Raw genomic sequence first — 20502 nt, 5'->3', positions numbered from 1 at the left:
ATAAATGCATATACACATGCACACACCACAGTCAGTATTCTGTGTCATACAACATGGAAGAAATGCCTTCAGATGGGAAATTTTAAGAACAAGTATTTTCAGTAGGTTGTCTTAACTGTAAACATAAGATAATTATAGATAACATCTTCAAACTCAGGCCTGGTTTCCTCAAAAATATTTCAGGGAGATGAGGGGAGGGCTGAGTGGGTGGGCCTTGAGCTCACCACCACCAGATCTGCCACAGTGTGTCTGCTCACATGGTTTTCACCAGGTTTCTAAAGTAAGATTTCACTTGAAAATCAAATAAAATAATACCAGTGCTTTTTAAAATGTTAGTTATAACCACTATAGAATGATTATCATTGTACTGAGATAGTTGAGACTGGCAAAAAGAATTAGCTATATTCAGCTATCCCCAAGGAGCCAAATGTACAGGGTGGGTCAAAAGTAGGTTTAAAGTTGTTCCTATGGAAAATACTACAATAATTAATAAATAGTAAATGCAAGGATAAACTGTGTTTTACCCACTCACAAATATAAACCTACTTTCACCCTACCCTGTATTTAACCCGAGATTAAATTATTTATGCCCATTTGAACAAAAAATAGGTTGTCTGCTAAAAAAGTTAATGTTGAATCATTCCTATTAATAAGAAATTAACCATCTTAGTAGCTTTGAAAAAATCACCTCTTGTTTATAATAGCACAATAGCAAAGAGAATGATTATCATTTGCACTAGAATGTATTTGCTTTCTAATTGAGGATATCCGAAGAAGAAAAATTTGGTTATGAATGAGGATTAGTCTGAAGATCCAAACAGAGAGTGGAATGAGAGAGGTAGGGCAGTCCACTTAGAGAATCTACAAGGCTGAAAAATATCTAGGAAAATAATCTCAATAATTTGAAAATGAAAATAAGCTGTGGAATTGCCTTAAAATGTTAAAAGCAGATGTAGTAGCATTGATATAAACAATTGTTTTTAATATTATCATTCTTTTTTTCATTTTTAAAATAGTTTCCAATGGGCCCTGGTTCAGATGGACCCATGGGTGGATTAGGAGGAATGGAATCACATCACATGAATGGCTCTTTAGGTAAGGATATTAAATTTGATGTGTAGAAATCAATTTAAAACAAAACATTAATTCTACATAGTAGATAATATGATTTGCAAAGTCCTTTTGTATGCAGTGACTTATTTTGAAATGCTTCACCTTTTACCTCACCCTGTTAATTTAATCTGTAGTGTATTATTTATGATGACTGTAGGTCATTTGAAAACCAGAAATGTGGACTTAGTTCTAACCTAGCTCATATTCACAGATACATACTTTAACCTATCAAAATCTGGGTGTTTTATGATAAAAAGGCATTGCTGTTTTGGACAGACACAGCTTCCCTGCAGAACTACAATATCCTCTCAATTGGTTTCTTTGTTGCTAAGGGGCTGAAGACTATTATGCTAAGTGAAAAAAGCCAGGCAGTGCCAGACAAATACCATATGATCTCACCTATAAGTGGAGCCTAATCAACAAAACAAACCAGCTAGCGAAATAGAACCAGAGGCATGGAAGTAAAGAACAAACTGGCAGAGATCAGAGGGGAGGAGGCAGGGGTATAACAGGGGAAAGAAGGAGAAGGGTCAAGTCAAGGAACATGTATAAAGGACCCATGGACAAAGACAACTCGGGGGAGGGCAGGGCAAGGGAAAGCAATGGGGGGAAAATGGAGACAACTGTAATTGAACAACAATTAAAAAATGCAAAAGAATAAAGGTCTGTAGATACAATCTCAGAGAACCTTTAGTTCTATGCAAGAATTTCTTAACTTTTTTCAGTATTTTAATGTTTAAAATAAAATTAGTGTGATATTTTAGATAATCTGATTGATTCTCTTAAGAGAGAACACTGCCCACATTTTTTTTGTGTTCAGTGATACAGCTGATTTCAAGTAGTGTGACTAATGGTTGAAAACATACTTTATAAATGATGCTTTCTTGCCGGATGAAGCCAAATACCTGCAAAGTGAACACAAGGTTTCACAATAGTGAGAAACAGAGACAAATAGTACAAAACTGACTAGGTCACAGAGCCTACTATATGTATTGGCAGGCTGAATGCACAACTGAAAAAAATATTTGTTTTATGTTTAAGCATTATTATAAATAATGTAAGAGTTGATGATGGCGGTGGAGGTTTGTGATAATGTTTTTTTTCTTTTGAAAAGGACCATCTTTTACCTAGATGGAGAAACTATGCCCATAAGTAACTTAGATTATACACAGATTTTACAACCCCACCGTAGGTCAGAAAATGCCACCCTCTGATACTTTGAAAAGCTATGTAACCTCAACAATCAAGAAACTATTTGCAACACATTGGTAGATTTTTCTGCTTTTAAGGATCCATACCTACTTTGCCTTATTTCAAATTCTTATTTTGCACTGTCCAATTTTGGTAACCAGTAGCCAAGTGTGACTATTTAATTTTAAGTTAAAAATAAGTAAAATGTGGAGTTCAGTTCCTCAGTTGCACTGGCACATGTGAGGGCTCAGAGCCTCATCTCGCCAGTGGTCGCCGCAATGCACAGCGCAGAAAGGCATCTCCATCATCACACAAAGTCCTCCTGCACAGCACCGCTCTAGAACTGTGTTTTCCAATTTCTTGCAAAATAATTCACTTTCCAGTCTTTTAATTATAAATTCATTCACAAAAAGATGACCTTCGGTCAAGTTAGAGAATTCTCAGTTATATAATTCACTAAATTAGAATTTGTGGAAGAGCTTCATATGTTTGAAATGTGGCTTATTACTTTCTATAATGAACATTATTGTACATATTTATATGTATGCATAGACACATATATTTAGCATTAAAAACTTATTATGTCTGCTTATTTACAAATTAATCATGTTAATAAGCCCAAACTTTATTTGTGACTGTTGACTGACTGTTGTACAATTAAAACATTATAATATTTTTATGTGAGGAAAGTTAATTATTAAAATAATTTAAAACAAAGTTAATATAGGGCAAAGATCTGATTATTGTTTCTTTATACCAAAAGATATAAAGTATTATTCCATTTTTTTAATTTATTTTTTAGAGAGAGTGAAAGGGAGAAAGAAAGGGAAGCAGAGAAACATCAATATGTGAGAGAAACATTGATGGGTTGCCTCTCAGCTGACAACCTAGGCATCTGCCCTGACTGGGAATTAAACTGGCAACCTTTTGGTTCACAGGCTGGTGCTCAGTCCACTGAGCCACAACAGCCAGGGCATGATTCCATCTCTTAAATGAGAAATTAGTACTGGTTGTTCATTTCATCCAAGCATCAAAATAAAACAGTATTATATTTTGAAGACATTTTTACTTTTGATATATTGCCATGAGTATTGATTGCTGTCAAATATGTGATATTACTAAAATATTTTGCTTTCGGATATTATACTAAGATGTGGTTCCCAATTTTTTGTTGCAAATGTCCATTTTATATTTTATAAGATTTAGAAGCATTATATTGAAAAATATATTTAGATATCTCCCTCTTGCTCTCTAGTTAAACACACACACACACATATACCTACATTTAAAAAATTTGAATTGAGTAGCATATATATATCTCTCCATTATTTTACTTTCAGGAATTTATGATAATAATAGTTTTCTTCATTCTGTCATTAAAAAATGAAATAATTGGAAACTAGGGAGGTACAACTCTTCCCTGCATTTGTCATCAAATGGTACTTATTTGATGGCAGTGTAAAAAAACAGTTTTTTAAAATTAAAATTTCAGGAGATGTACACTGGAAAATATACCAAGTATGCTGCATTTATTTATGTTAAAGAAGTGCTTAATTTATAAATGAAATCAGTACCTAATAAAGACTTTCTTTCTGTATTTTTTTTTCAGGCTCAGGAGATATGGACAGTATTTCCAAGGTGAGCAGTGTGAATTCTCTGGGTTTTTTTTTTTGTCTGTTTTTTATTCTATATAGAACTCTCATTAAGATTATTAGAGCAACTGTATGAATTTTGTTCTTGAAGAAGAGTTTGAAAGTGGAAGGCCAGATATAATTAACTACAAGTTTAAAATATTAATGTATATAATCTGTGGGAAAGGGTAAAAATGAATCTTTTACAAATGTCTCTAAACAGGCTAAGGTTCATTTATAAGATGTGCTATTCCTGATTAATGAATACCCAAGTAATAACCAATTTAATCATGTTATGATGTTACATATTTGTAAAGCAAAATGACATAGTTTTGATAATTTCTAAAATGTAAAGATGTCTAGAGAAACATAAATAAATTTGAAAAAGTGGTTATTATAAGGGTATTGCATGTATACATCTCATTTGTCTGTAAAGCCTTCATGAGGCAATGCAAACGTCCTCAGTCACTATTCCAGTTCCCCCAAATAGAGTAAGAAAATAATTAGAGGAGAATTGTATTAATACAAGTAGGAAAGTGAGCCTTTCAATCGCATGTGTCTGCATTTTTCTTCAAGAGTTTGAGTATCTAAAATTAATATTTTGCTAAGATGCCTTATATTTTTTTGAAGAAGAGTACCTAAATACTTTTTAGGTCATGATGAGTTTAAAATAGTTCTCTGTGGGTCAAAAATATATTTAGAATGGCTGATAAGAACTAATTATTAACTACCACTAGAATAACTCTCTTAGAAGTCTACTTCATATCAATAGAGAAATTCATTAAAGGATGACTTCATTTTTAATTCTTCTAATTTATGTTCTTATGTGATAATGTAAAATTCCTAATGCTAAGAAAAATAAAATAAGATTGAGCTATAAAAATCTTCTAAACTAAGACTTCAAGCTAAAAGAAAAAGTGTGAGAGTTTAACTGTCACTCTTACATTAAACCTACATTGCCTGGCTTATGGGTCCTACACACACTTTGGATGTCTGTGTCTAGGAACAGTCAGGTAGGTCTTTTTCTTTTTTAAAAATAGATAAATATTTATAATGAGTACTAGCTTACTTCTATGAGAAATAGTATTAGGTAAGCCTTCAAAAAGCCTGTTTTCAAAATCAGATTCACTGTATACTTCCATTACAGCCTTTCTCTGAGAAGCTCTTTTGCAAGTCAAATGACTATGATTACATCAGCTACTTTCCAGTATCTAACAACTGATACTAGCTGAATTGTGCTTCATGATCACTAGTGAGATTTCTGTTATATTGGAGTAGCATAGTCTAGTATCTAAAGATGGTTCTTCATCACAGAAAAGTGGCATCATCCAGATTGCTTAAGATCATCTTCCTAAAATTTCCACTGACAACTCATAGCCTTATATAATAGGTAGATTTAAACAGGATTATATATGAGAGAGTACTTGGTAATTTATAAAGTACTTTAAAATTTTTAAATAATGCCATAAGGACAAATTAAATACCGTCTTCTAATCTTCCTTCATATCAGGTCTATCTCTGTTCCTTCTGTGCTTATTTTCCCATTCCTATTCCCAGAGACAAGTTTTTCCACTACACTGTACCTACTGCTAATAACATTCTCTTGCCTAATGAGATATTGCTTATTCTTTAAGCATTAACTGATCACCCATTGTGTACTTTTGTGTACTGGGTACTGCCTTGTGCACTATAGAGAGATATGAAAGACTTCTTTAAATACAAACATAATTTTTGCCCTCAAATGGTTTATACTAGCAGCAGTTTCCTCATTCAGTAAACTAATGCACCAGGCATTATTCTGGGCTCTCAAAATCAAAAGATAAACAAGATAAGGTCTCTGCCTTCAAGAAGCTCAGTATAACTAAGGAGAACAAATAAATACAGTAAAGAAAAACTTTTTCAAAGCTGAATTCAAATACATTTCATAATAATTATCTCCAAGTAATATACATGCCACTTAGCAATATGCTAGGAATGCTTAGCTGCATCCACCGTTAAAAGAGCTACGAAGCAGCTCATTTCTGCACTGCCCCCTTTCCAGGCTGCCTGTGTGATGATGCCTTCAGTGCCTGTCACATCGCCCATGCTCCACAATCACTTTTCCTCTAGTCAGCAGCATCGTGTGTATTATCCCCCCACAACTACCCCCACCCTGATTATTTTCCTCCCTACCTCTTTCTACTCACAGTCAAATAATTTGTATTTTACTCCAAGCTATACACATTGTCACTAACTCCAGTTCTCCACCTTCTTCCTTTTCCAGTACATGTCCAGCTATCTCACAACACTCTTTCATCCCTTTTCTCTTGTTTCCTGGGTTTGTTCCCTTCCATCCTATTCTTTTTCTAGTCATCCTTGTTTATCAATCAAAAAATAATCTTGACCACTACTGCTTAGAAGTTTGCTTCAAAATCCCTGTTAGGTCTCCAGCTACAACTCCCTAGTTTCCCAATTAAACCTATATTTTGTCAAGCACCAGTATTACGTATTTTTTTTAAATTTCTTACTCCATTTTTAAATGTTGCTTATTAGTACCATTTCAATTCTTTTTCTACATTTTTATTGTAAATAGGCTCTATTTAATGCATCTTATATGTATGGTGAAGAGTACAGAACTGAGAATCAGAAAGCCTCGTTCTACTACTTACAAATTTTGGCAACATGTTACTTGATTTCTCTTCAACTTTGCTTTCTTAGCTCTAAAATAGAGCTTGTAGTTCATTCCTTACCTAGTTCATAAAATTGTTGAGAATCACATGTGACTATATGCTAAGGGCTATGAAGCACAGCGCATATGCTAACTATCTTCCCCCCATATACTCCCTTTTGTGGGCAAGGCTATGGACTCACGCAGTCACCTCCACTTGGATAGCACTGCTCTACTGGCAAAATGAACGAACACTCCAAACAAAGAGTTTTAATTTTTGTTCTTCTGTTTTAAGATTTTACTTATTTTTTAGAGAGAGAGGAAAGGAGTGAGAGAGAGAGGGAGAGAAACACTGATGTATGAGAGAAACATAGATTGGTTGCTTCTCACAAGCCCTCAACCAAGGACCTGGCCCCCAACTCAGGCATGTGCCCTGACTGGGAATTGAACCTTCAACCTCTGGGTTCACAGGTTGGTGCTCAACCCACTAAGCCACACTAGCCCAGGTTCCAAATAAAGAGTTTTAAAATTACTGCTTTCTCACTTGAGGATTACCTAGTAAAATTCATGTGCATCTTTCTCAAAATGCAGAATTCACCTTTAATTTAGAAGCCTTTTTTTAAATGAAATGTGAAATTTTTGACATCCTTTTGCGACCGAAAAATCATTCATTTAATCAGTGTAACTAAAACATTATGACTTGGAGTTGCTTTAGGGGTATAGAGGAGCATATGGTTTTCTTTCTTAGAAGAAACTCACCTAAATAAATTCTGCAGTTCAAATGAAGATACTTAACATTTATATTTTTGAGTTTTGAAAAAAAGCATGTAAGAGCAGGCAAGATCTGATCATGTCATGCTTAATAAATTATCAAAGGAGTCTTTTCAGCCCGAAGCTGTCTAACCTCACAATCCTCAGTTCCAGTTAAATATTCCACACCATTCACAGGAAAGCTAACTGACAGCTACAGATTCCTGCCATCCTCTCAGCTGCGGGCCTGAGCGCTAGCTTACATTTCCCACTGGGAGAACCAGGACTGGCAGTTTATTCTTTTGGGTAAATGGCAGAGTCACAACGACACTCTATAAACCTTGTAATTGGCAACCTATAAGAAATCAATGCAAAAGTCACTTCCAAAGAGTTTAGAATAATGTCAGTAATATTTTCTTTTCATTACAGATAGAGCCAAAAATTTTACAAGTGTTCCCTTTGTTAATAGATGTTTGAAAGTTTTGGAATAATTTCTGGAGATAGGTAGAAGAAGGAACAATAACTTAGTAATTGACAGATGATATGGAAGAATGCTTGAAAGATAAAATCAGAAAACAGAGAGCTAAATGAATTAAATAGGCCATCCAGAAGAAATTGTGTGTATGTGTACCCACGCACAAGCACATGTATATACTTAAAAATAACATTCGTATATGATGTCATAGCTTAAGCAAGGGAAATATTCCAGTTTCAGGAAAGGGTAAATTAGAATATAATAAAATCCCTTGAAAATAGATCAATATAATATTAACTATACTTTTTCAAGCTAAAGTCTTAAAGTAGGGAATAAAGTACATATTAACTGAAGTAAAAAATGCTACCAAAATGCTTAATGTCACTAAAAGTAATTTTTACTTGTATTCTCTTGTGCTTTGTACTCTCGAATTACGTGCTCAAGTAATCGGAATACTTTTCTGACCAACCTAAGCCCTTTTTGTGCATTATATTCTTGCCTTTATGATGAAATCTCCTGGACACTGCACACAAACATACCTACAGTTAAATGAAATATACACCCAGTTCACTGCCCCTACCCTCACAACCTGCTCCTGCCTGGACTTTGTAACCACTGTCTCAGCTCTGCCTCAGATGCCAATATTGAGTGTAACTTTATCTCTTTGTCAGTCAGTAATTGTGGACAGCACAATCTCCCTAAGGTTCCCCATTGAGAACTTTTGTTGTTTTCACATTTTATGGAGATTACGTCAGATTTTTTAAAAAATTGTTTTATCATTTCAGGATTTTTAAATATGCTCAGTGAGCTAGATAAGAGTAGGTTTCGGAGATCTGATGTTAGTTCAGTTTTGTATGTTGAATATGTCCTTTTACTCTTCCTCTCAGTGTTCTTAGATAATCCCACAAAAAAAAAATTATAATGCTAAGTCACCATGATATGAAAATAATGCATGAAAAATAAAAATAACAACACCGGAAATGTTTTATAACTATTTCTTCTAAATATTCTTAGCAATACTTCTTTCTAGATATTTAAACAGTAACACAATGTTACTTTAAAATTTTAAATATTTTTAAATCAACACTGTGAGTCAGGAACCAGATTTGAACTTAGCTAAACTTTCAAAATTGTAAATCAGAAAATGAGATATGGCAAAAGTGCAGCAGAGTCTGAGAACCCCCCAACTTACTGAGAGCTATGCGGCTCCATCCAGGGCACCTCAGGAACCGCTGAGAGGGCGAGTGTTACGCTAGAATGGAGAGAGCTCATTTCAGAGATCTGTTTGAATGTGCACAAGTATTCGGTCTCCAAGTACACCCTCACATACCCATATATAGGTACTAGGTTATTTTTTGTTCTAAGGTGAGCAATTTCTTCATATGTTTGGAATGAAAGAAATCTGCCTTCACCAAAAAAAGCATAGATTTGGGGTAAATCTTGGAATATTTGTATAAATTTACTTTTATTTTTGAACTAAGTTAGCATTATCATTCCTATTTTCAGAACAGATTGATTAGTTAGTAACTTTAATAATGAATAAGCTATAGCTTAGTTAGTTGTATTTCATTAAATTTCACCTAGATGTTTTTTTCAGGAAATCAGGTTATCCATGTTCATTTCAAAGTACATTTGCTTTTCTATATACATGGGAAACTAACATTTGTAGAGAAAAATTTATCCGAAAAAAAGAGTTCTCTTTATGCTATTAAACTGTGGTTCCCCAGCTGGTGTGGTTCTTTGGCAAATGGGGCTCCCAAGGACTTCAGAGCATCCTTGTTGTCAGATCCTCCCTGTGGGTGCCCCACAGGGCCACACACAAGCTCTCTTTCCACTGGTTCATTTACCTGTGTCTGCTTTACAGTTTAACCATACTTTTAGAAAGCACATATTCTCATTCATGAAATTTTAATTTTTATGACATAATTTGGTTTTAGTTAAGTCAGAGCCTCAGAGTAATTTTATTTTAAACAGCTAAAAATGTATTAAAAAACAGACCATGCAATGCAATGGCTTAGGGGGGAAAAAAAACGCCTAAAATCTTTCTCTCACTTGAAATAACAAATAAAAATTTTTAACCTTGAAGTTTATTGTTACAAATCAATAAATTGGACCTCGAAAGAGTCCCTCAGTTACAGTTGCAGTGCTGTGTGAACATGGTTCATATGCCAGTACCATTTGTTTGTACTTCCTATAGCTGTAGATGCTAATAGTGTATGCTATTGGAGAAACTAGCAAATTTAAACAGAACATGAAGTGATTTGCTAACTTAGTGTTTGATTAGATTGCTAATATCAGCCATTTTCTCTTAAAGGAAAGTTTCAAAGTATATCTACTCTTTAATGATAGAAAAAGGTACTAAAGCAGTTTTACCTTGTAGCCTTCTTTTTCTCTAAGAGTACATACTGAATTCTCAGGTCCTAAGGTATTTCTCTTGTTCTTAACTATAGTTGTTAACTATCTTCCTTTTTCCTTATGGTTTACGTAAAAATAATGGGTAAAGTAGTGTGATTGTGCAAACCGCATGTGGAGTTAAAGGGGAATGCTTATGAAAACGGTGACCTTTTGAAGTTTGGTTAGTAAAATTACTGAGGGAAGTTGCTGCTCCTTCCTGCCTGACCAGTGGGTAGGCTCTCTTTATTATGCACCTGCTGGGAATGTTTTTAAACTCTCCAGAGTTCTAGGAACTCTATCCGCTGAGGGTGGGAAATTGAATAAATATTGATTTTGAGACTAAGAAAAAAATTTGTGGTGGGTTATTCTGGGTTTCCTCTGTGTGTTTTAATTTTCATTTGGAAAAGCATTAGTACTTGTCAAGGTTCAAAAAATGAACTAGACTACATGATCTAAGATTAGAATCACAAGTCGGCTTTGTCCTTAGAGATGCTGCTATAGATTCCATTTTTGAAACAGTACAATGCAAGAGGGAAATTAAAATCTTCAACAATGCCTTGTTTTCTAAATCTTGTTTACAGAATTCTCCCAATAATATGAGCCTGAGTAATCAACCGGGCACTCCAAGGGATGATAGCGAAATGGGGGGAAATTTCTTAAACCCTTTTCAGAGTGAGAGTGTAAGTATTCCCTTGACTACATTGTTATATACAGATTTTATTTCTGAAGCTCTTCTATTAGAATTAATGCATAAAGCCATTATTGCAACTGTTTAGAGTTCAATAGGTTGATCTTTTAAATTAGAAAATTAAGTGAAATTTCTTTGAAAAAATTTTAAACTTTTTATTTTTTTACTCCCATGTACACAGTTAGAAAAATTAAAATTATAATTATAACTTTCTTATAGAGAACATTCACTGATAAGGAACACATTGGAAATAGGTTGCATATTTGATAGTTTTTGTAAGTTTTCACATTATTAAAATGTCTTGGATCACTGCAAAACCAGGGGTGGACAGAAGTAGGTTTCCAGTTGTGAGTATGTGAAATAGTTTATTCTTGTATTATTATTTATTAATTATTATATTATTTTCCACTTGAACAATTGTAAATCTACTTTTTCCCCCACCATATATATACACACACACATATGTGTATATGTATGTATGTATATTTATATATACATATGTGTATATGTGTATATGTAAACGTAATATGTGTATGTTTGTATGTATATGTCTATATGTTAGTGAGGACAAAGAAGGTATACATAAAAATTCATATTAAAAGAATCAAAAGGGTAGACCATAAGTGATGAGGAAATGGGAAATATATGAGAAACCATGTAGCTTAAGATTATGGAAATTATTTTTTAGAACCTGGTTCTTTCACTAGTTTGTTGCAAGACTATGGACAAATCAGTTAATTTTAATGAATTAGTTAATGTTTACTTTATCTAATTAGACACATTTATCTCCTTTTCTGCTAATTCTTCCAGCAATAAAATGGTATAATTCAATGAGGTATAATTAATTCACTTTAATTCAACATTTATTAAACCTGCTTTATGTAAAGCACTAGTTAAGGACAGATATTCTGAGATAAATATATGATAGCCCTAACCTCAAAAATTGTAATCAGATGGGGGAGAACATACTTACACACCTAATTAAACCACATGTCATATTAATAATTACTATTGTAGATATAAACCAGGTGTTTTAAAGGCATAGAGGAAATTATTAAGTTTGGATTGGACAAGAACTCCTTTAAAAAGTTTCCAGATGACTTGAACTCCTGATGAACTCTCCCATCCCCTTCCTTCGCTGAGTTGCTGTTACTGGCTGCTGCCTTGTTTAACAGAGGGAAGAGGGGTGCCACTTTAGGGTTGGCATCAGAAGTGTGTTTGTGAGGATCAAAGAATCAGATATACCAAGTCTTTAACGACTTCTTTGTGCAGAATAAATACCAGCCTCACCCTTTAGCCTTTAACTGGAGAGTGCACATGTATGCATAGAAAAGAGAGCGGAGGGAGCAGGGACCCCTCCACCCCGACTCAGGACCCAGCCCCTCTACCTTTGAGGCCAGGAAGAAGGTAAAATGGCAGATGGCTCTGCAGAGTTAGCAGGAAACAAAAGTCCCCACCTTCCTTCCTCTCCCTTTCTCGTCCCCACCAGAAAAGTCCCTAACAGGAAAATAAATGGATGGTGGTTGAGAACCTGCACTGCCACCAGGAGGTCATGCAACCGTAGTAGCAAGTCCGCACTGGCTGCTTTGTTCTTTTGTTTGTCTGGTGAGGGGTCTGCCATATTATGAATGATGTCATTGTTATCTTGGTCTTCTCTATCACATCACCACCGCACATTTTTGTTTGGACTTTTTAAAAACATCAAGAAGTGAGAGCAGAGAGGAAGGAAGACAGAAGACAAATGTAAGGCCTTAAGAAAAAATAGACTAGGTATCTTCAATAAGTTATCTTTACCATAATCAAGGAAAAGCATAACTATTCAATGAATTCAGAAAGAAAACAGTGCCCTTTCCGTCCCAGGAGTATGCCCATGCCTTTCTTCCCTCTCAGATGTGCATCTCCTGAACTCTTAAGGGTTCCCATGAGACTTGCAAGCAGGGAGCAATGGGCAGCAGAAGCTCGTCCCAGGCTCACCCCCTGAACCTGTCTCCGAAGCCCCTTTTCTCTGACTTTGCAGTGACCCAAAGCAGTCCCGCCTACGCTCCTTTCTTTCCTGTGACATTTCTAGGGAGACAATGCAACAGCGCCTAGGCTCTCTCCTATGCTTTCTTCTGTCCTAAGCCCTTCCTTGTTTCACTGTCCCCAGCTACAATAAATATACTGTCAAAATTAAAAAAGAAAACATTTTTCAATGAATGAAGCTGTAAAATTCAAGTGTCTTTTAATGCACATAACTCTGAAAAGCACATATTGTTGAGCAGTCTGCCTTTTGAGGATTTGTCAGTCTTTATCTTGAAGGTAAACCACAGAAGGAAGCCTAGGAAGGGCACAGACATCTATTGGGTGCTTATTATATGCAGACTATCCTGGTCACTTCACACATGCTACTTCATTTAATTAATATGGAAACAAAAATACCTGACCTGAAGTAAGAAACCTTGCAATGCCAACACGCTGTACACAGAAAAATGTGAATAAAAAATGTTTCACTCTACACCTCCTGTTTTTTAGGTCATAAATAAGGGCTTTAATTCAAGAAACAAAGAGGTCCCCTAGTGTGAACTCTATAAAATTTTTGATTTTGAAAATACAGGCTACAAAAAGGCTTAGTTCAAAAAATAGGGCTTCATGCTTCTCAAGTAAAAAGAAAGAAAGTCTTATTTCTTGAATTAATTTAGCAGAATATTTTCTCCATAGCATTGAACTATAATCAACTGAGAAAACTTGGTATTTAAAGCATGGTATCAAGTAGGAATTACAAACGAGGGGCAAGATCACCTCCTCCTACCCTCTTACTGCCCTTTGTCATTCTCTGCTATTGTAAAGAAATCACATGTGGTCAATTTTTTTACATAATCATATACATACTATATTTATCTCACAGTAGCTCAGAGTAGCCCTAGTTATCTCTCATTAAGAAAATGAAATATTATATAGATATTTAGAAATAGAAATATGGTCAGATCTGAAATATAGCTCAGAGTAGTTGCATTTTACTTATCTCTCATAAAGAAAATATAGATACTTAGAAATATAGTGAGATCTGAAGTGTTCTCCAAGTGTATAAACAGAAATTTATGCACATTGTTTAAGGATTCAATGGATATCGCTGATTGACTCCATGGTATGTGAACTGAGTATAACAAAGAAAAAATCCCAAATTTCTCTAGGACATACCAAGTCCTGTTATTTCAAAAGCATTTTACATAAAAAGGTAAAACAAGGAACTATGCGTTGAAAATTATATCTTTAGGTTTTACTTTTTTGTTTTTTGTTTTGTTTTGGTTTTTTTGTTTTTTGTTTTTTGTTTTTTGCTAAACTAAACACTAATGCTGTCAACAGCTTGATAAGAGCCATTTTATCATTTGCTTGAGGAGAGGTAGACTCAGTGGTTTGGAAACAGCAACTTGATACCACAACATTCTTGCGCAAACCTTGCAGCATGCCTTCACATAGTGATGCAGCCGTACAATGGAAACATTGCAGTGTGGTCTCGGGACAGTACCCCATGAATATTTAATGTGTCCACATCCGATACCCCACTTAACACATACTCTTCCGTTTCTTCTGGAAAACTCTAAGCCACTTCTCTTCTACTCTGAAGAATAGTAACCAATAGCAAAATTTCTTTTTACATGCGCATTGTGTGAGTTGTTCTAGAAATTGTGTGATGTCCCTTAATTTTATGCAGTGAAACATTTTCAATAAAGGCAGAAGCAGATCAGCGGGTGGTAGCCTTACCAGTGCAAACAGTACATTGCTTATGGAGACATTCACATATCAGTACAATCTATTACACTGCACCAAATACCTGTAGAGCATCATCTTACAGTTCCTTGCACTAGTCAAACATTAAATATTATTAAATGCTTGCTCATTTTTCTGAGTTATATGACTTGGAGCAGCTGCTTCCTTTCGGACTGAAGCTAACCCTATTTTCTCTCTTATTGTACTTCATTTTTTCCACTTAGTTTTCTCCCTGGACAAGCCTCGCTTTCATGACTTCCCAGTGAATCTGTAACAAGTTTTCATTTTTCTGTAAACATTTGAAATGTTACAGGTTAAAAATCTTAACAATTGCCAGTGTTGAGGAGATGGTAGCAACCAACAAACATGCTTGACAGGCAGAGAATGTGCACATGTTTATTTACATATTCCCATACCTTTAACAGTATTTATTAGAATGAAGACTATAATGTATCTATAATTGTCTCCCCTAACATTACATGACATCCATGACATGTGCATGAACTGGAATAATCCTATGAAAAAAAGATTCGAGAATTTTTAAAACCCCAATGATTTAGCGTGTGCATTAAGTGAGATGGTCTCTGAGGTTCATTATGACTTCTCCAGAAAATATTTTTCAGACATTTCCTTAGAATTTCTTTCTGAAATGCTCTAGTTTCTTTTACTATTTTTAGATTATTGGCAAGATATACCCACTACAATCATTGTCTCAAAATAATGATTGATCTGGCTGTTATTCAAATTTAAATTAATTACAATTAAATGCACCCCAAATTTCACTCCGACATTGCACTAGCTACATAGTAAGCATTCAGTAGACGTGTGGCTAATAGCTATTGGATTGGGCAACACAGAAAACACATGCATGACCCAGAAAGTTCTATTGGATAACACTGTTCAGATCACTGATTCTTATTGTAAATAACAGTAGCTATAGAAAGCATAAATTTTTCTGTGCCAATTTTTCCATATTCTCTAAATTTTTCTACTTTTAATAAAACCTTGCTATCCATATATTTTCCTCTTGTTTAGTCTTACCCCTGAAAGTCAGTTACAGAACTATACTTCTGTTTCATCAAAAGCTGTGGATAACTCACCGAAGCTTGCTGTCATTATTTACAATGGGAGATTTGTGTGGTATCTACTGTTGAAATAGGGAGTATATCCACCTTCCAGCCCAGGGTCGGGGTGAGCTCCATGTCATCAGTCCTTGTTCATGATTGTCACTGGTTTTTGGTTTTTATTTGCTTTGCTGTTTTGCTGCCACTATCACGGGTAAAGGGGAGAAGTTTTCTGTCAAACTGAATCCCTCTTCTCTTCTCTGCAGTCTTTTTTTTAAATCACCCTACTCACTGTAATACAACATGTAGAATCAGTAACATATATAGCTTGGCTTTCTTACATTGAAAGGAAATTTGAGGCTAAGCGACTAACCAGTAGATTTTTCTTGATTTGACCTGTGTGTAAATGATTAACAGTCCCCCCCGTCATTCAGTGGCCTGTTTTCAGGCCTAGTCATCCACCTTTATTCAGGATCAATACATTTTTTTTATTTGAGCCCCAGATTTATGCCTAATAACTTTCTGCCCAGACTTCTGCCAGCTGAGCCATTGTTGCCCTGTGATCTTCCTTGGAGAAATCTTGTTTTCTCTATTTTAATAAATCCATCTTTATCTAAGTACATACCTTTTACCTCATTTCTGGTTGCTGCAATACCTCAGCCCATGTGGAATTTACTTCATTCTGTCCCATCTGCTCCCTTTTTTAAAAGTTTATGCTCCCTTTCCCAGGATCATCACTTTTCCAGGTTAAGTCCCTACAGCCTTGGACCAATCCCCTTGAGTCTCTCTGCCTCTTTCCATGAGGCACAATCTGTATTAGCATGTTAAAAGGAATTCCCTTTTGCCCTGGTCCTCGTAAGTCCCTGAATAAAACATGGATAGAATACAGGGTCCACATGTATATTTTAATCTAGAAACGCTCTTCTCTGGAGACCACTGCCCTTTGGGATTCTGCTCCCCTCACGTCAGAGGATCTAGAACTGTGCTGTCCAAAATGGTGGCCACTAGCTATATGGCGTTTTTAAACTTAAGTAAATTAAATAACACTAAAATTTTAGTTCCTCAGTGGTACAAGCTACATATCATGTGCTCAGTAGCAACATGTAGCCAGTGGCTTCCATGTTGAACAGCACAGCCTTAAAACATGTCCATCATTGAAGACAGTTCCATTGGATACTGTTGCTGTAGAACTTTTCTGTTATAGTCTGTCCCTCAAGAATATGAGGTGAAATTGGCATAATTATTCAAATAATTCCTCTTGGTTCCCCTTTCAATCATTTTTGAGTCTACTTCCAAATTTCTGGAAGCCTCATCTTTTACCAAGTGTCACCCTCATCAAACTGACAAGTTACATAACAACCATGCCCTACCTCGACCCAGAAAAGATTATGGATTGAGATTGGATTAGGGAAAGATGTTCATATGCTTAAGTGTAGCTAGACTCGTAATTGTTCTAAATGCTTTAATGATAACTTCTTAGGGCCAGCTAGGAATAGTTTTCTGGTTTGTTTTGTTTCCCTTACACTATTATCAAATATTTACTGAGCACTTTCTGTGTATTCAATACATACATGGTTTTAAGGATTATGTATTTAATCTTCCCAAAACCCCTTTAAAGTGGTTGCTATTATTAAACCTATTTTATAGATGAAGCTGAAGCACAGAAATGTTAAGTAACCTCCCAAGTTTACATAGCTAATACATAGCAAAACTCTCCCTCATACTTATTTAATATGATTCAACCTTGGGCTGGATTTCCCCAAGTTGGAACAAATGCCCATGAAACATACATCTGGCTGGAAGGAAAAGGCCAAGGGACTGGGTAATTACCATCCACCTAAGTCCAGGTAGCTGGTTACTCTCCAGAGGAAATGTAAAAATTCCAGGACTAAGCCAGTACTCTTTTTATAGTTTATTTTTATGTTGTATGAGGTTAAAAGCTTGAGTGTAAAAGATTATAAGACATTAAAATTCACAGTTACTTTGTTTACCATGAAGAACATTAGTTGTCTGTAAAAGAATTGTTGTTAAAATATGGATTCTTCTTTCTTTCTAGTACTCCCCTAGCATGACAATGAGTGTGTGATCCATTACCAAGTCTCCTCATGAAAACCACAGTGAGTCAGCCCTTCACAGAACTACTAGGGAAGAAAATTATTCATCACAGTGTACAGTTAAACAAAGGAATCTCAGTCACACCAAACCAACATTTTTATTTCCTGCTCTCTCCCCTATTTTGTGAAGAAAGCGGGTCCAAACGTGATTCAAACAACTGTACGGAGCGGCATATTAGAATTGCCCTAAAATGAACTGCAAATAATTATCTGTGTATGTATATGTGTGGGAAAGAGAATGTATTGTATATGTGTATGTTATATGGACATATACACATGCATACATTGACCCACAGGACATTGTAAAATATTATCACATGACATCTTAAGTAGAAATAAGTAGGGACTTTTATTCCATCCTTTTTTTCACGTTTACATTTTAATTATTAAAAGTTGCTCCTGCCCCTCCCTCAACTATTTTGTGCTGTGTATATCACTGCTTTATATAAGTTATTTTTTAAGGTGAACTCAGATGTTATGGTTTTGTAAATGTCTGCAATCATGGATAGGAATAAAATTGCTTATTTGAGAGCTTTCATTAAATTGCGTCTGATGCACGTTACCCTGTGAATCACAAAGTGTACTGTCTCAAAAAAAAAAAAGAAGAAAAAGAAGAGAAACTGTGTCCTCATCTTATGTCAAATCAAACAATTTCTCAGCTACCTTCAGTGAAAATATTTTTGTACCCTTTGTTTTAAAAAAATACTTCAACAGAAGTCTAACTGGAACCTAACAGTATATTCCTTCAATAACTGCTTTAGGTGGAATTTTTGATTTGTCTGTCTTAGATTATACAGAAAATTATTAATTAACATCAATTACTTAGACCATAGCAATAAAGTGACAGGGCTTGTCATATTTTTAGCAACATATTTTCTCTTTAACATGATAAAGGCCAGGAGTAATAAGAAAACCATTTGCTTGAATTTGTCACTTCTCACCAGGAAAACTAAAGGTAAATTTTTAAAACATACCAATATGAAGTGATATCTGATTTTTATTCTTCTTGTGAACATTTTCACATAGACATTGCAAAGAAGATGCATTCAAATACTGAGACTTTCATCACAAGGAGGAAGAGTTTTTACCACAGCCAAGGGGCTCTGGAGCGTTGCCTTTCTAGCCAGGTGTCCTGCTCACTAGCAGCAGAAGTGGCTGGTGACGGTCCCGTCTGCGCATACCTTTCTCCTGGCAGCAGAGCACCTGCTCTCTTCCCACGGTGTAGAACTTTTATTCAGAGGGAAATCGTTTAGCGTAACTGCATTTCATTTGGCCATTGACTTCAGCAGGCTTAATCTACATGTGTAACTGTTCAGAAATAAAATGACTAAATGTTAGAAAAAACAATTTTTTAAACCACTTTTCTTATGAAAGCCCCTTGCTCTGTGGCACCTTCCAGATATTTTGGAGGTTTTGTGTGTAATTGTACATACAAACTGCAAAATCATAATACGAAAGTGTGACAACTTTAATTGTAGACTCTAAAAGATAAGTTGGTGATCATTTCTTGTTAAAATTGTGATGCATATGGCCATTGATAAACATCAACTATATTTCCAAACTGCAAAGACTTTTTGAAAAGCTTTGTTTAATATCAGGTAAGAGGACTCCTTTCCTTAGGCTTATGGTCTCTAACATGAAAATTTGGCGGTATATTTGCTAGTTTCTGATCCCAGGTGACTTATTTCTCTCAAATTTGTAATGATTTATTCCTTATGAAAATAAAGATTTTGCCTGTGCGTGACAGGGATGCTGGGCAGAACTGTAGAAGTGAAGAAGTTAGGCTGAATTAAATTTATGTTCCAGATTCAAATTCTAATCCAATGAGTCACCATTAATCAGATAGTGTGTTGGAATCTAGGACTGCGCACTGGAGAACAGCTTCAAGCTTTCAAGAACTTTCCTGGAGAATTCGAACTAAAAGATCTTTAACTCAAGCTAAGGTAACCTGAAGATGACACTTTGTACTGACACATAAATCGACTGAGAACAAGTTTACCTTTCACTGTCTGTGATAACTGTGTGAACATTGACAGTCCTGTGGTGAAGCTTAATCTAGAATTTTCAAATGTTTGGTTGAGTCTTTATTGTTACTGATCTTGAATTTCTTTTATTTGCCTTCTACGAAGGTATTGTTTCTTATTATCACAAAGACTCGTGAACCTTATTTTACTTGGCCTTTATGTTAGGGGTAATATTGGAATACGAATAGCAATATGGGTCCCATTATTTCTAGCCTATTTGGTCAAAAAAAGTAAAATTTGATTTTTTTCAAGAAATAGCAATCAACTCATCATAAGTATTTATTCATTTTTCTCTCTTGGAACCCAGGTTAAAATAGCTATTTCAAATTTTTTAAATTCTTGAAATAGTTGAAAATTTATTTTTAAGAAGAAAATTATATTTAAGAAAATCAGAAAATAAGGATACTTAATTTTAATATAAAATAATGTTCTTGTATACCAAATGGAGGATAGTATATCTGTATATTAATTTTTGTTTAGGTTTGAATCATTTAAACCCTCTCCTTTTCTCTTATACTAAGATCACTTAATCTTTTCTCTCATGTTTTTCATCTCCATCCACGCATTTGTTTGGACTTGATATGAAACACCTGTTCCTGCGTTATTTTTACATATTTCACCCCACAGTAATAATATCAGCAATTCTTGCCTACCTTGAACATAT

At 35.0% G+C, this 20502-nt stretch overlaps 1 protein-coding gene across 5 annotated transcripts in view; it reads left to right on the top strand.

Annotated features, from left to right (window-relative positions):
* Window positions 1-20143, top strand: part of SSBP2 (single stranded DNA binding protein 2) — a 236039-nt gene extending 215896 nt beyond the window's left edge. For 4 of the 5 annotated variants that reach the window (XM_054578555.1, XM_054578553.1, XM_054578552.1 and 1 more), the window contains 4 exons: window positions 1017-1095; window positions 3914-3942; window positions 10783-10881; window positions 17757-20143. In XM_054578555.1, coding sequence (XP_054434530.1) covers window positions 1017-1095; window positions 3914-3942; window positions 10783-10881; window positions 17757-17786 — 237 coding nt within the window. In that variant the 3' untranslated portion in view covers window positions 17787-20143. The remainder of the gene's footprint in view (window positions 1-1016; window positions 1096-3913; window positions 3943-10782; window positions 10882-17756) is intronic. The other variant, XM_054578554.1, reaches the window with a different exon arrangement.
* Window positions 20144-20502: the final 359 nt, after the last annotated feature.

This window comes from Pteronotus mesoamericanus, unplaced genomic scaffold (assembly GCF_021234165.1).
Source record: "Pteronotus mesoamericanus isolate MK-2021 breed Mesoamerican mustached bat unplaced genomic scaffold, CSHL_Meso_final contig_50, whole genome shotgun sequence".
Lineage (NCBI taxonomy): Eukaryota > Metazoa > Chordata > Mammalia > Chiroptera > Mormoopidae > Pteronotus > Pteronotus mesoamericanus.
This window is presented reverse-complemented; position numbering and strand designations above follow the sequence as displayed.